Here is a 12,215-nt window from a genome sequence, read left to right on the forward strand (position 1 = left end):
GATTGGCCCTGTTTTTGTTTTTGTTTTTAATTTTAACTATAAGTTTTTTTTTTTTTGGTGGCTATGGGATGAATCCATTTGGAGGAATTCTAGTACAATGTCGATCTCTGATGATATTAGAAACTTACCGCACCAGCATAATGAAGAAGTTCAAAGTGGGCTTCAAATTTCTTTTTCTTGTCAATCCGAGGTTTCTGAAGGTTGGGTGACTTGCCAAGATGGTTGTCATAAAGTTTGGCTTTGAATGTCATATCCGTAGCCTTTGGGAACATGCACTCCTCTTCCAGGATAGACAGGATGCCCAATGGCTATTGATCCAAAGAGATTTTAATAAGAAAATCTTTAGAATTCAGTTTTTATGATTAAGCAGATTTTAGTAGCTGTGTCACAGCTAGGCTTGACTGGATGAATTCCATTTCACAGGATTCCTTGTCATACTGACTGGGTGACTCATGTTTATTCTGTTAAATCAGCAAGCAGACTTTTGACAGTTCACTATGAAACTTCTGCCTTGGGAGGTTTTACACTGACTTCTGATAGCATTTCATATGGATTTTCAGATTTCACTTTCTTAACTTCCAAGGCATTTGACTAATATTTTAGAGTTGGTCATTCTGGACCTGATCCAACCCCCATTGAAGCCAATGGAAAGACTATTGATGCCAGTGGAGGGATGATACCATCTTCACTGGGAGCAATCAGGCTCCCTATGTGCTCCATATTTTTTTCCAAGCAAGGATAGCTATTTTGTCAGGGCTGGAGACATTTTGTTTGGCAGTGACTAGGATCATAAAAACCACATCATGACAAGAGTGCTCAGCCATATTGGCACTTGACTATCAGCCTCCCACACTGCTTGCTCTGAGTAATGACACAACAGTACTCAAACCTTCATTTTTCCTGTCAGGTCTGAAGAGGTTACGTGGCAGAAGGAGAAATGCTGCTAGGGCTCATGAACTGACCAGGCCCAGCTGATATCCATGAAAGGAGGAAGAGGAGAGGCACGGCCAGAGTTGGGGAAAGAATGGACTGAAATTAAGAAGAGACTATGCAACCCTGCTTTGGCCCACAGAGCAGAGAGGGCTTTGTATATTAATATTTATTGTATTTTTCCTATTGTAATAATGCCTAATGATCACAATCAGGATCTCATTGTGTGAGGTGCTCTACACACAGATGAAACACAGCCCCTGCCTTGAACAGCTTACAATTTAGTTTGAGGCAGCCAAAAGTGGGACAAACTAAAGGGGGGGAGTGAGGGAAAAGGGAGATGAGGGCAAAAGAAGATAAGACCACATAGCTACATTGGAAATAAAAGAAGTCTCCAAGGTGAGCATTATGCATGAAAACAGGTCTGAACATACATGCCTTTGTGCTTCTGTACGTACCTTTTCAATTAGGTCAATGCAGGCCTGCAAGTCCAAGCCAAAATCAATGAATACCCATTCAATGCCTTCCTTTTTGTATTCTTCTTGCTCCAAGACAAACATGTGGTGATTGAAAAACTGTTGCAGTTTTTCGTTTGTGTAATTGATGCAAAGTTGCTCAAAGCTGTTATACTATGGTGCAGAAGTGGAAAAGAGAAACAGTCACACAAAATTAAATATGAACGGAGTTCAGTGGAAGGGGTCAGGCATGGAAGAAATAGTCTAAATCTAAAACTATGTATCAGGTAACTGACAGAGAGGCTACCGGGGAGTTTGTCAGGCTAACTGCTTCCTAATGTGCAGTACATAGATACATGAGAATTTCCAGATTTGATCAGAACACTGGTCTATCAAGTTCAGTAAAACCCAGTGCTTCCTAGGAAAGCAAAATCAACACATCAGCCAATTTGTGAAGCACTGTGCATGGGAAGTAACATTCCTTCTTGGCCCCTGTGGTAATCAATTTACTTTCAGGTGATTTGATCACTAGAGACATTTAGTAGGGTAAAGAACAAATGTGACTGAAGAGAGAATCATGAACTAGAATCTGCAAAGGTGTTGATATCAGTGGACACTGGTGGCACTCAACACCTTGCAATATCGGTCATGCAGTTCATGCTTGAATTGGGGAGGTTTGGGACATTCGATAAAGATGGTCAGCTCCAAAAGTTAGGTAGGACTTCTGTCTCATCTGCTCTTGACTCATGCATTTGAAGTTGCCTGGAATAAGGTGTGCTTTAGGGTATTTCTGAGTGTGAATGGGTAGAGGACCATTACCTGGTCTGCAGTGAACAAGGAATTAAGTCCAGTTTAGCTCCCCCCCCATATAGGTGTCCCCAGAAGACAAAGCAGGAAAGGATACCAATGGGAAGGCTGGGCTCCACACCAGCATTCTTAGGACCAGGACCGGCTCTAGTTTTTTTGCTGCCTCAAGCAAAAAACAAATAAACAAACAAAAAACCCTCCAAGAGTGAGGTGCCGCCCCTGGAATGCCGCCATGCCGCCTCTAGAGTTGTGCCGCCCCAAGCGCGTGCTTGGTTTGCTGGTGCCTAGAGCCAGCCCTGCTTAGGACTAGGCTGAACTCCATGCTAGGGAATCTTTCAGTATATTTTCTAGTTATGTTGGCATATATTGAATTTCCTTCTTGTAAACACTGCCCTCTAGCCTTCAAGAATACACTTTGAGGAAGAAGCCTGTAACAGGGTGCTGGCCAAAAAGGTTCTGGCCAGGCCCCTGTTAGCCCGGCTCCAATTAAGGGGTATTAATTGGTGCTGGCTGGGTGTGGTGCACAAAAGGGCTTAAGGAAAAACACCTGTGGGCCTTGTTAACCAGGAGGCTATATAAAGCTGGCAGGAAGGAAGCAGGGGGAGGGGTGGGAACAGGAAAGGGAGGAGCCTGTGACTGTAGTTTCCAGCTGGCTGAAGAAGCTAGCGGTCTCCCAGGGAGCTGGCTGGAATGGACTGTATATAAACGGTGGTGGGAATTGGCTCAAGGAATAAAAGGGCATTGGTGCTTGCATAACAAGTGGTCTCTGACTGATTTTTGGGATGAGCAGCGAAGTGCTCCGTTACAAGGATTGCTCCTTAGCAATCAAGATACTTTACTCACACACTTCAGTTTACAAAGACATTATAATGATATGAACAATATCACAGAACATAATAAGTTTCCTCTCTAAGATGAAGACTCTTTGGAATAAAATACCCTAAAGCACACTTTATTCCAGTCAACTTCAAATGCATGAGTCAAGAGCAGATGAGACAGAAGTCCTACCTAACTTTTGGAGCTGACCATCTTTATCGAATGTCCCAAACCTCCCCAATTCTAGCATGAATTGCGTGCCCGATATTGCAAGGTGTTGAGTGCCACCAGTGCCCACTGATATCAACACCTTTGCAGATTCTAGTTCACGATTCTCTTTTTGGTCACATTTGTTCTTTACCCTACTGTCCATTTAGAAGAAAGATGAAACTCAAGAACTATTGCTAAATAGCATTTGGTGGCCTTCAGCTGAGTCCTTACCAACCAATACTCACATCAAAGATTTCAAAGCCAGCAATGTCCAAGACCCCAATGAAGAACTGTCTTGGCAGCCTAGTGTCCAAGGTCTTGTTAATACGGATCACCAGCCACTTGAACATTCGATCATACACTGCCTTGGATAAGGCCCCAACAGCATACACAACCTAAAGGACAGGTTTCAAACACAGTTATCAGGTAATCAGGATGACTGTATGCCTTTACAGTACACAATACTTCTCAAGGCATTTTAGCTATTAAACCTCTGCTTGTAGTTTGAAGACAGTTTGCAGTAATCCTGACTCCGAGTGACAAATGCCTAACAAAATTAGGAAAGCTTTTCCCATAAGCTGTGCTGCACCTTATTTCTGTAGCACTAGCAATAATGTATTTTATTAAATCTATTTATCTGGGGCCAAATCCCAGACTTACCCCACTCCTTGCTGAAGAGCTGGGCAGCACATTGCAACTTGGGATAACATGGCAACCCTGGAGTGCAGCTAGAATCTGGAGCGGGAAGCAGACCGCCACTGATGGCTGTGCACCCTTCTACTGACTCATGAGGGCTCTGTATTCCAGGCCCATGGTGGTGACATCAAAGAGGCCCGCTATCTCCCTGAATGTGGTGGGAATAGAAGATGTCCTCCACAGATGCAGAGGATCTGAAAGGGTCTGAATAGCCCCAAGTTTACCATTGGCTAACTGCTCCTTATGTTTTGGAAAGTGCCATGGTCCTCAAACTTGTATCTCTGATGGCTAACTGTCTGTGATGGAAGGGACACTCAAAATATTAAAACAACCCAACACAACTAAACACACTAAATAGCACCAGGCAATGCTTCTTCATTATCCTCTCAAAAAGCCAACTGTGCCAAGAGGAGAGGATGCACATAATATCTGATGGTGCTCTGATTACGAATCGTACACCAGTACCTTGTCTTCAGAGACCCGTTTTCATTGTAACCTAAACTCTTCAGCACCATCCATGCTGTTACTACTCCAACTTTTCAGAGAAACAGCAGCACTAACGTAATGCCTTCTTTACTAGGTAAAGTAAGAGATACTAATGCTTGAGGTTGCTTTGATCCAGACTGGGGCCTTTGGGTTCTAAAATTATGTAAGTGACCAATGAATAAATAATAACAATCCACGACTCAGTTCTTCTAGGTGACTAATTCAGGTCCAGAGTTGTGTCAACTGCACAAGTCAGTGTATCTAAGTGGTTTCCTTGAGTGGGTGCTGCTAATCCATAATGAAAACAATGCTACTGGAAAATCTCCTCCTCCTGTAGCACTGCCCTTGGGCTCATTACCCTATATCACTTTTTAAAAATTATTAATGGCCAGAACCTACTCTGTGGCCCAGATACCAACAACAGTGCAGTCAAAGGCAGAGTAGCACATGGCAGCAGCACAAAGCAGACTGCTGGACTGAGCCCCTTACTTGGGAAAGAAATCCATGCTCAAGCTCAGTGGTTTGAACATTGGCCTGCTAAACCCAGGGTTGTGAGTTCAATCCTTGAGGGGGCCATTTAGGGATCTGGGGCAAAAATCTGTCTGGGGCTTGGTCTTGCTTTGAGCAGGGGGTTGGACTAGATGACCTCCTGAGGTCCCTTCCAACCCTGATAATCTATGAAAAACGAGAGTCCACTGTATGCCAGGACAAATGGTGAAGAAAGGACAAAGTGGGAAAGCTTTTTAGAGTTGCCCAAAGTTTTGACAGAACTGGGCCCAATTCAGTTTTAAATCTACCCATGGCCAACACAATTATTACAAAAACCAAACATGGGCTTTAGTCCATGATTGAAATGACATTTCCACAAATCAATAAGCTGTCCGCACCCAGGAAAAAAATTGTTTTCCAGGGGGAAAAAAAAAACCCCTTTGTGATAAGATATAATTTTGGATTATAAAGAGATAAATTAGAAGACAGTCCAGTGCTTGTATAATGCAGAGACATTACATTAATATTTTTAGCTATCTTTTCTTTGTGTAAAGTTCTAGAGCAAAAAGCTGTCAGCTTGTAGAACAGATGTCCAGTCTGTTGGATCAAATGCCTGGAAAGCTTCTTCTCACCTGTTCGACACTTTGACCTTTGGTGACGTACTCATTTCCAACTTTCACTCTGGGGTGCAACAAACCCTTAACCAAATCAGAGGAGTTAAGTCCCATCAGGTAAGCAGCTTTATCAGTATCTAGTCCAAAGAAACAGGATTTCAAATTAATTTTAATTGATACTTGAAAACATGCCTGCACAGGAACAGGAATTAGGTCTATCAATTTTTAAACAGAGAAACTGGACAATGGCTTCTGAATTATTTCTAGGTTTGCCTTACTTTCAGTGCCATCAGTCTCTGCTTGCTCCTCCCTGGGTCTTTGTTTAAATTTCATGTTTCCAAAGTGCATGATCGAACCAGTAAGCTTGTAGGCACCATATTTTTCATCGGGAATAAATCCCAAGATGTCCATGGCTTGCTATAAGAAGGAAACACGAGAGAATATTTTGTTACTTGCCTCTTCGATAATACCAGCATCTTACAGTTCCATAAGGCATCTCTGAATGGCTGGCATTACAAACTGTTCTGCAGATCCTCTCTGAAACAGGAGCTATTATAACAGTCTTGATACCACTCATTGCAGGAGACATTACTTAGTCACACTGGAAATCCACATTCTTCTCAGTGTCTCCACTCCATGGACCTTTTATATGAAAGTGAAGAGGATTTTGTGCCCAGGAACAATACTTGCAGATGTTCAAGACCAAATTGTAAGGATTATCAAATCTCATGCTTCATGGTGTGTCAAGGCTGCTTCCCCACTCTGAACTTTAGGGTACAAATGTGGGGGCCTGCATGAAAACTTCTAAGCTTAACTACCAGCTTAGATCTGGTCCACTGCCACCAACCCAAAGCTAATTCCCTTCCCTGGGTAGCCTTGAGAGATCTTCACCAATTCCCTGGTGAATACAGATCCAAACCCCTTGAATCTTAAAACAAGGAGAAATTAACCATCCCCCTCCTTTCTCCCACCAACTCCTGGTGGATCAAGATCCAACTCCCTTGGATCTAAAAACAAGGAAAAATCAATCAGGTTCTTAAAAAGAAGGCTTTTAATTAAAGAAAAAGGTAAAAATCCTCTCTGTAAAATCAGGATGGAAAAATAACTTTACAGGGTAATCAAACTTAAAGAGCTCAGAGGACCCCCCTCTAGCCTTAGGTTCAAAGTACAGCAAACAGAGATAAACTCTCTAGCAAAAGGTACATTTACAAGTTGAGAAAACAAAGGTAAACTAACACACCTTGCCTGGCTGTTTACTTACAAGTTTGAAATATGAGAGACTTGTTCAGAAAGATGTGGAGAGCCTGGATTGATGTCTGGTCCCTCTTAGTCCCAAGAGCGAACAACTTCCCAAACAAAGAGCACAAACAAAAGCTTCCCCCCCCCACCAAGATTTGAAAGTATCTTGTCCCCTTATTGGTCCTTTAGGTCAGATGCCAGCCAGGTTACCTGAGCTTCTTAACCCTTTACAGGGAAAAGGATTTTGGAGTCTCTGGCCAGGAAGGATTTTATAATACTGTACACAGGAGAGCTGTTACCCTTCCCTTTATAGTTATGACATGGTGTGAAACAATTAACACCTAGTCTCCACTCCTGCTTCCATTTACATCAATGGTAAAAATACCAATGATTCCAATGAGAGTAGGACTGGGCCACTGACAGTTTCTTCCCTCAACAGACACACTCATTTAATGTATCAAGCAAATGCCAAATTAATGAGGTCTTACATCTGTTGCCATCAGCTCTTCTCCGTCATCCAAATTGTCCACAGTCACTGCCCCTTGTGAACAAAAGTGGAAGTCATAGGGATTGGTAGACACCAGCAACATATCTGCAAAAGAACCATCATAGTGAAGCAGCGCCTCTCCAAATGGCCTGAAACTGATTCAAGATGAAAAAGAATCCATTGTTTGACATTTCTCTCTCTGTGTATAACTTCACACGCACTTAGAGCATGTGTCTCCTGAAGAGACAGTTGTAAAAAGGGGAAACTAAGGCTTGAAAACATTCAGAAGTTACACCCTGTTGGCATCTTCTACACACAGGTAATCAGCTGGTACCCTCTCGTAATCCCAGTTCCACCAGGCAAAAACATTGTTTTCATTATCCATGATTGGCTACTAACACAGCTAGGCTATGCTAAAATACCTTATTTTGGTTACCCCATCCTTTCACCCACTCCCCTGAGCTTGTTTCATTCACCTTTTATTATTGCCTTTTAGACTGTAAATTCTTTGGGGCAGGGACTGTCACGTTTGAACAGTGTTTGGCCCCAACCTTACTGAGGCAGTAAGTCAGTGGCAGAGCCAGGAATCAAACCCAAGAATCTACCCTCTCAGTTCTCATTTCAACCACTGTACCCTTCTCCCTCTCTCAGACTAGTGACCAAGAATTGGAGAGAGAGCAAGAATAAAAAAGTATCTGTAAATACACATCTATTACCCAGGAAGGCTGTTTTTGAGTACGTGAAGGTCATTGGTCATGCATGTGGATGCATGTTTCTGGGCACATGTCCACTGTACATCTTTAGAGATAATAGGACCCATACACATACAGAAGAGCAAATATCTCAGCATGATCCAAGACAGGGGCGTTAGACAATAAATAAGGTAGAGGACCAAGTATGGGTGTTCTGTGCTCTGCCATGTTTCCAAGCTACACTCAGAGAATAATGTATTTTAAGAATCCTTGGGCCGAGTTGTCCTTCGCTAGCCTGGTGTTTTAGGGGAATTCTCACTATTCCGAAGCGAGTAGAAAAAATATTTCACACTGTTGTCAATTAGCGACAGTGCAACCAAGCTTCTGCTCCACTACTTCCTTCTCTTCCATAATGAAAAACAAAAATTAAAGATACATATTATAGAAAGTACTTTGCTCTGTAAATGTTTGTGGAATTTGCATCCTCTGAAACAAAATGTGAACACTATACATTTGGGCTGGAGTCTTGCCTAATGGCACAAGCAGGGAATTGGGTTATCTTCCTGCCTTTACTACAGATGTCCTGAGTGATCTTGGGCAAGTCCTTTAATCTTTTTGTGCCTCAATTTCCCCACATTTAAATGGGGATGCCCCCGAAACCTGACTACCTCAGATGCTGTTTTGAGGCTTATTGTTTCTAAGATGCTTTGTGAGCCTTGGCTACATAAATGGTAAGTATTATTGTTTATTATATATAGTAGAAAACAAAATATTTTAAAAATCCAACCTGGAATTCCATTCTCCTATTCTAACATGTAACACTTGTTAACATTAGTGGGCATTCTGTATCTGCATATCAAAATGAAAATTGCCCTTCCTGTTGCTGCTGTCAAAAAAAACCTCATTTTAAAAGATCCACAGATTAATGACATTTCATTTTGATAGACTCCATTTTTTTGACAAGTGGAAGCATAAGGATTCTTCTTCAACATAACAGTATTTTTTTGCCTTTGGCCATTTACCCAATCAGGTAAGGCCTGGGTTTTTGCACTCACCCACCCAATATTTTAGGCTTACCTTGTAGCTCTGCTTTCTTTCCTGACAGGATTTGGTAGAAGATATGATAGGATCTTTCACCTGGCTGCTGGAAAATCACTCGGGATTTCTCCAGCAAATCTGGGTAGATAATAAAAAGTTCAGTAAGAGAAAGCTTCTTCTCTGAAGTGTCAGACATGAATTTGTGATTCTATAGCAAGGAGAATGAATGATTGTTGCTTACAAATTTCAATATCAGCAGATGACAGCTTGCCTGTGGTTCCAAAATGGATTCTGATAAATTTACCCTAATTTTGCAAAAGAAGATTCTAATTACTGCAAATAAACTGTAAAGAGGTACAACAAATATCAAAATACAATGCCTGCATGATAGTCAGACTGTTTAGGATCTATTAGCTTTCTAATGTGGGGAGAGGGTATTTTCCAAGAAGATATGCTGAATATACCAAATGTAGTGCTTAACTGAGTTATATATTGTGCTTAAAAGTTTTCAAAGCCTAGACAAACACACACACTGATGTGCACGTTTGTTTAGGCTTTGAAAAATGTTAAGCACAATATATAAGTATGTTAATCAGAACACGTAGTAGATTTTTTTATATATTACACGCACACACACTCAAAACACTTATGACATTGTTGGCATCACTGAAACTTGGTGGGATAATATACGATTGGAATGTTGGTGTGGATGGGTACAGCTTGCTCAGGAAGGATAGACAGGGGAAAAAGGAAGAAGGTGTTGCCTTATATATTAAAAATATACACACTTGGACTGAGGTGGAGATGGAAATAGAAGATGGAAGTGTTGAGAGTCTCTGGGTTAGGCTAAAAGGGGTAAAAAACAAGGGTGATGTCATGCTAGGAGTCTACTACAGGCCACCTAACCAGGTGGAAGGGGTGGATGAGACTTTTTTTAAACAACTAACAAAATCATCCAAAGCCCAAGATTTGGTGGTGATGGAGGACTTCCACTATCCAGATATATGTTGGGAAAATAACACAGCGGGGCACAGACTATCCAATAAGTTCTTGGACTGCATTGCAGACAACTTATTTCAGAAGGTTGAAAAAGCTACTGGGGGCAAGCTGTTCTAGACTTGATTTTAACAAATAGGGAGGAACTCGTTGAGAATTTGAAAGTAGAAGGCAGCTTGGGTGAAAGTGATCATGAAATTATAGAGTTTGCAATTCTAAGGAAGAATAGAAGGGAGTACAGCAAAATAGAGACAATGGATTTCAGGAAGGCAGATTTTGGTAAGCTCAGAGAGCTGATAGGTAAGGTCCCATAGGAATCAAGACTGAGGGGAAAAACAACTGAGGAGAGTTGGCAGTTTTTCAAAGGGACACTATTAAGGGCCCAAAAGCAAGCTATTCCGCTGGGTAGGAAAGATAGAAAATGTGGCAAAAGACCACCTTGGCTTAACCATGAGATCTTGCATGATCTAAAAAATAAAAAGGAGTCATATAAAAAATGGAAACTAGGACAGATTACAAAGGATGAATATAGGCAAACAACACAGGAATGCAGGGGCAAGATTAGAAAGGCAAAGGCACAAAATGAGCTCAAACTAGCTACAGGAATAAAGGGAAACAAGAAGACTTTTTATCAATACATTAGAAGCAAGAGGAAGACCAAGGACAGGGTAGGCCCACTGCTCAGTGAGGAGGGAGAAACAGTAACAGGAAACTTGGAAATGGCAGAGATACTTAATGACTTCTTTGTTTCGGTCTTCACCGAGAAGTCTGAAGGAATGCCTAACATAGTGAATGCTAATGGGAAGGGGGTAGGTTTAGAAGATAAAGTAAAAAAAAAAAAAACAAGTTAAAAATCACTTAGAAAAGATAGATGCCTGCAAGTCACCAGGGCCTGATTAAATGCATCCTAGAATACTCAAGGAGCTAATAGAGGAGGTATCTGAGCCTGTAGTTATTATCTTTGGAAAATCATGGGAAACGGGAGAAATTCCAGAAGACTGGAAAAGGGCAAATATAGTGCCCATCTATAAAAAGGGAAATAAAAACAACCCAGGAAACTACAGACCAGTTAATTTAACTTCTGTGCCAGGGAAGATAATGGAGCAAGTAATTAAGGAAATCATCTGCAATCACATGGAAGGTGGTAAGGTGATAAGGAATAGCCAGCATGGATTTGTGAAGAACAAATCATGTCAAACCAATCTGATAGCTTTCTTTGATAGGATAACGAGCCTTTTGGATAAGGGTGAAGCTGTGAATGTGGTATACCTAGACTTTAGTAAGGCATTTGATACGGTCTCGCATGATATTCTTATCGATAAACTAGGCAAATACAATTTAGATGGGGTTACTATAAGGTGGGTGCATAACTGGCTGGATAACCGTACTCAGAGAGGTGTTATTAATGGTTCCCAATCCTGCTGGAAAGGTATAACGAGTGGGGTTCCGCAGGGGTCTGTTTTGGGACCGGCTTTGTTCAATATCTTCATCAACGACTTAGATATTGGCATAGAAAGTACGCTTATTAAGTTTGCAGATGATACCAAACTGGGAGGGATTGCAACTGCTTTGGAAGACAGGGTCATAATTCAAAATGATCTGGACCAATTGGAGAAATGGTCTGAGGTAAACAGGATGAAGTTTAACTAAGACAAATGCAAAGTGCTCCACTTAGGAAGGAAAAATCAGTTTCACGCATACAGAATGGGAAGAGACTGTCTAGGAAGGAGTATGGCAGAAAGGGATCTAGGGGTTATAGTGGACCACAAGCTAAATAGGAGTAACCAGTATGATGCTGTTGCAAAAAAAGCAAACATGATTCTGGGATGCATTAACAGGTGTGTTGTGAGCAAGACACGAGAAGTTATTCTTCCGCTCTACTCTGCGCTGGTTAGGCCTCAACTGGAGTATTGTGTCCAGTTCTGGGCACCACATTTCAAGAAAGATGTGGAGAAATTGGAGAGGGTCCAGAGAAGAGCAACAAGAATGATTAAAGGTCTTGAGAACATGACCTATGAAGGAAGGCTGAAAGAATTGGATTTGTTTAGTTTGGAAAAGAGAAGACTGAGAGGGGACATGATAGCAGTTTTCAGGTATCTAAAAGGGTGTCATAAGGAAGAGGGAGAAAACTTGTTCATCTTAGCCTCTAAGGATAGAACAAGAAGCAATGGGCTTCAGCAAGGGAGGTTTAGGTTGGACATTAGGAAAAAGTTCCTAACTGTCAGGGTGGTTAAACACTGGAATAAATTGCCTAGGGAGG

The 12,215-nt window shown here is 41.6% G+C and overlaps 1 protein-coding gene across 1 annotated transcript in view; it reads right to left on the reverse strand.

Annotated features, from left to right (window-relative positions):
* MYH15 (myosin heavy chain 15) overlaps window positions 1-12,215 on the reverse strand; it is a 66,485-nt gene that overhangs the window by 38,583 nt on the left and 15,687 nt on the right. Inside the window, exons 10-17 of the mRNA XM_054045491.1 lie at window positions 9,201-9,264; window positions 8,999-9,097; window positions 7,231-7,334; window positions 5,782-5,920; window positions 5,522-5,640; window positions 3,464-3,613; window positions 1,389-1,559; window positions 129-308 (exon numbers count right to left, since the gene is read on the reverse strand). Coding sequence (XP_053901466.1) covers window positions 129-308; window positions 1,389-1,559; window positions 3,464-3,613; window positions 5,522-5,640; window positions 5,782-5,920; window positions 7,231-7,334; window positions 8,999-9,097; window positions 9,201-9,264 — 1,026 coding nt within the window. The remainder of the gene's footprint in view (window positions 1-128; window positions 309-1,388; window positions 1,560-3,463; window positions 3,614-5,521; window positions 5,641-5,781; window positions 5,921-7,230; window positions 7,335-8,998; window positions 9,098-9,200; window positions 9,265-12,215) is intronic.

The sequence above is a fragment of the Malaclemys terrapin genome, chromosome 1 (assembly GCF_027887155.1).
Source record: "Malaclemys terrapin pileata isolate rMalTer1 chromosome 1, rMalTer1.hap1, whole genome shotgun sequence".
In the NCBI taxonomy this organism is placed as follows: domain Eukaryota; kingdom Metazoa; phylum Chordata; order Testudines; family Emydidae; genus Malaclemys; species Malaclemys terrapin.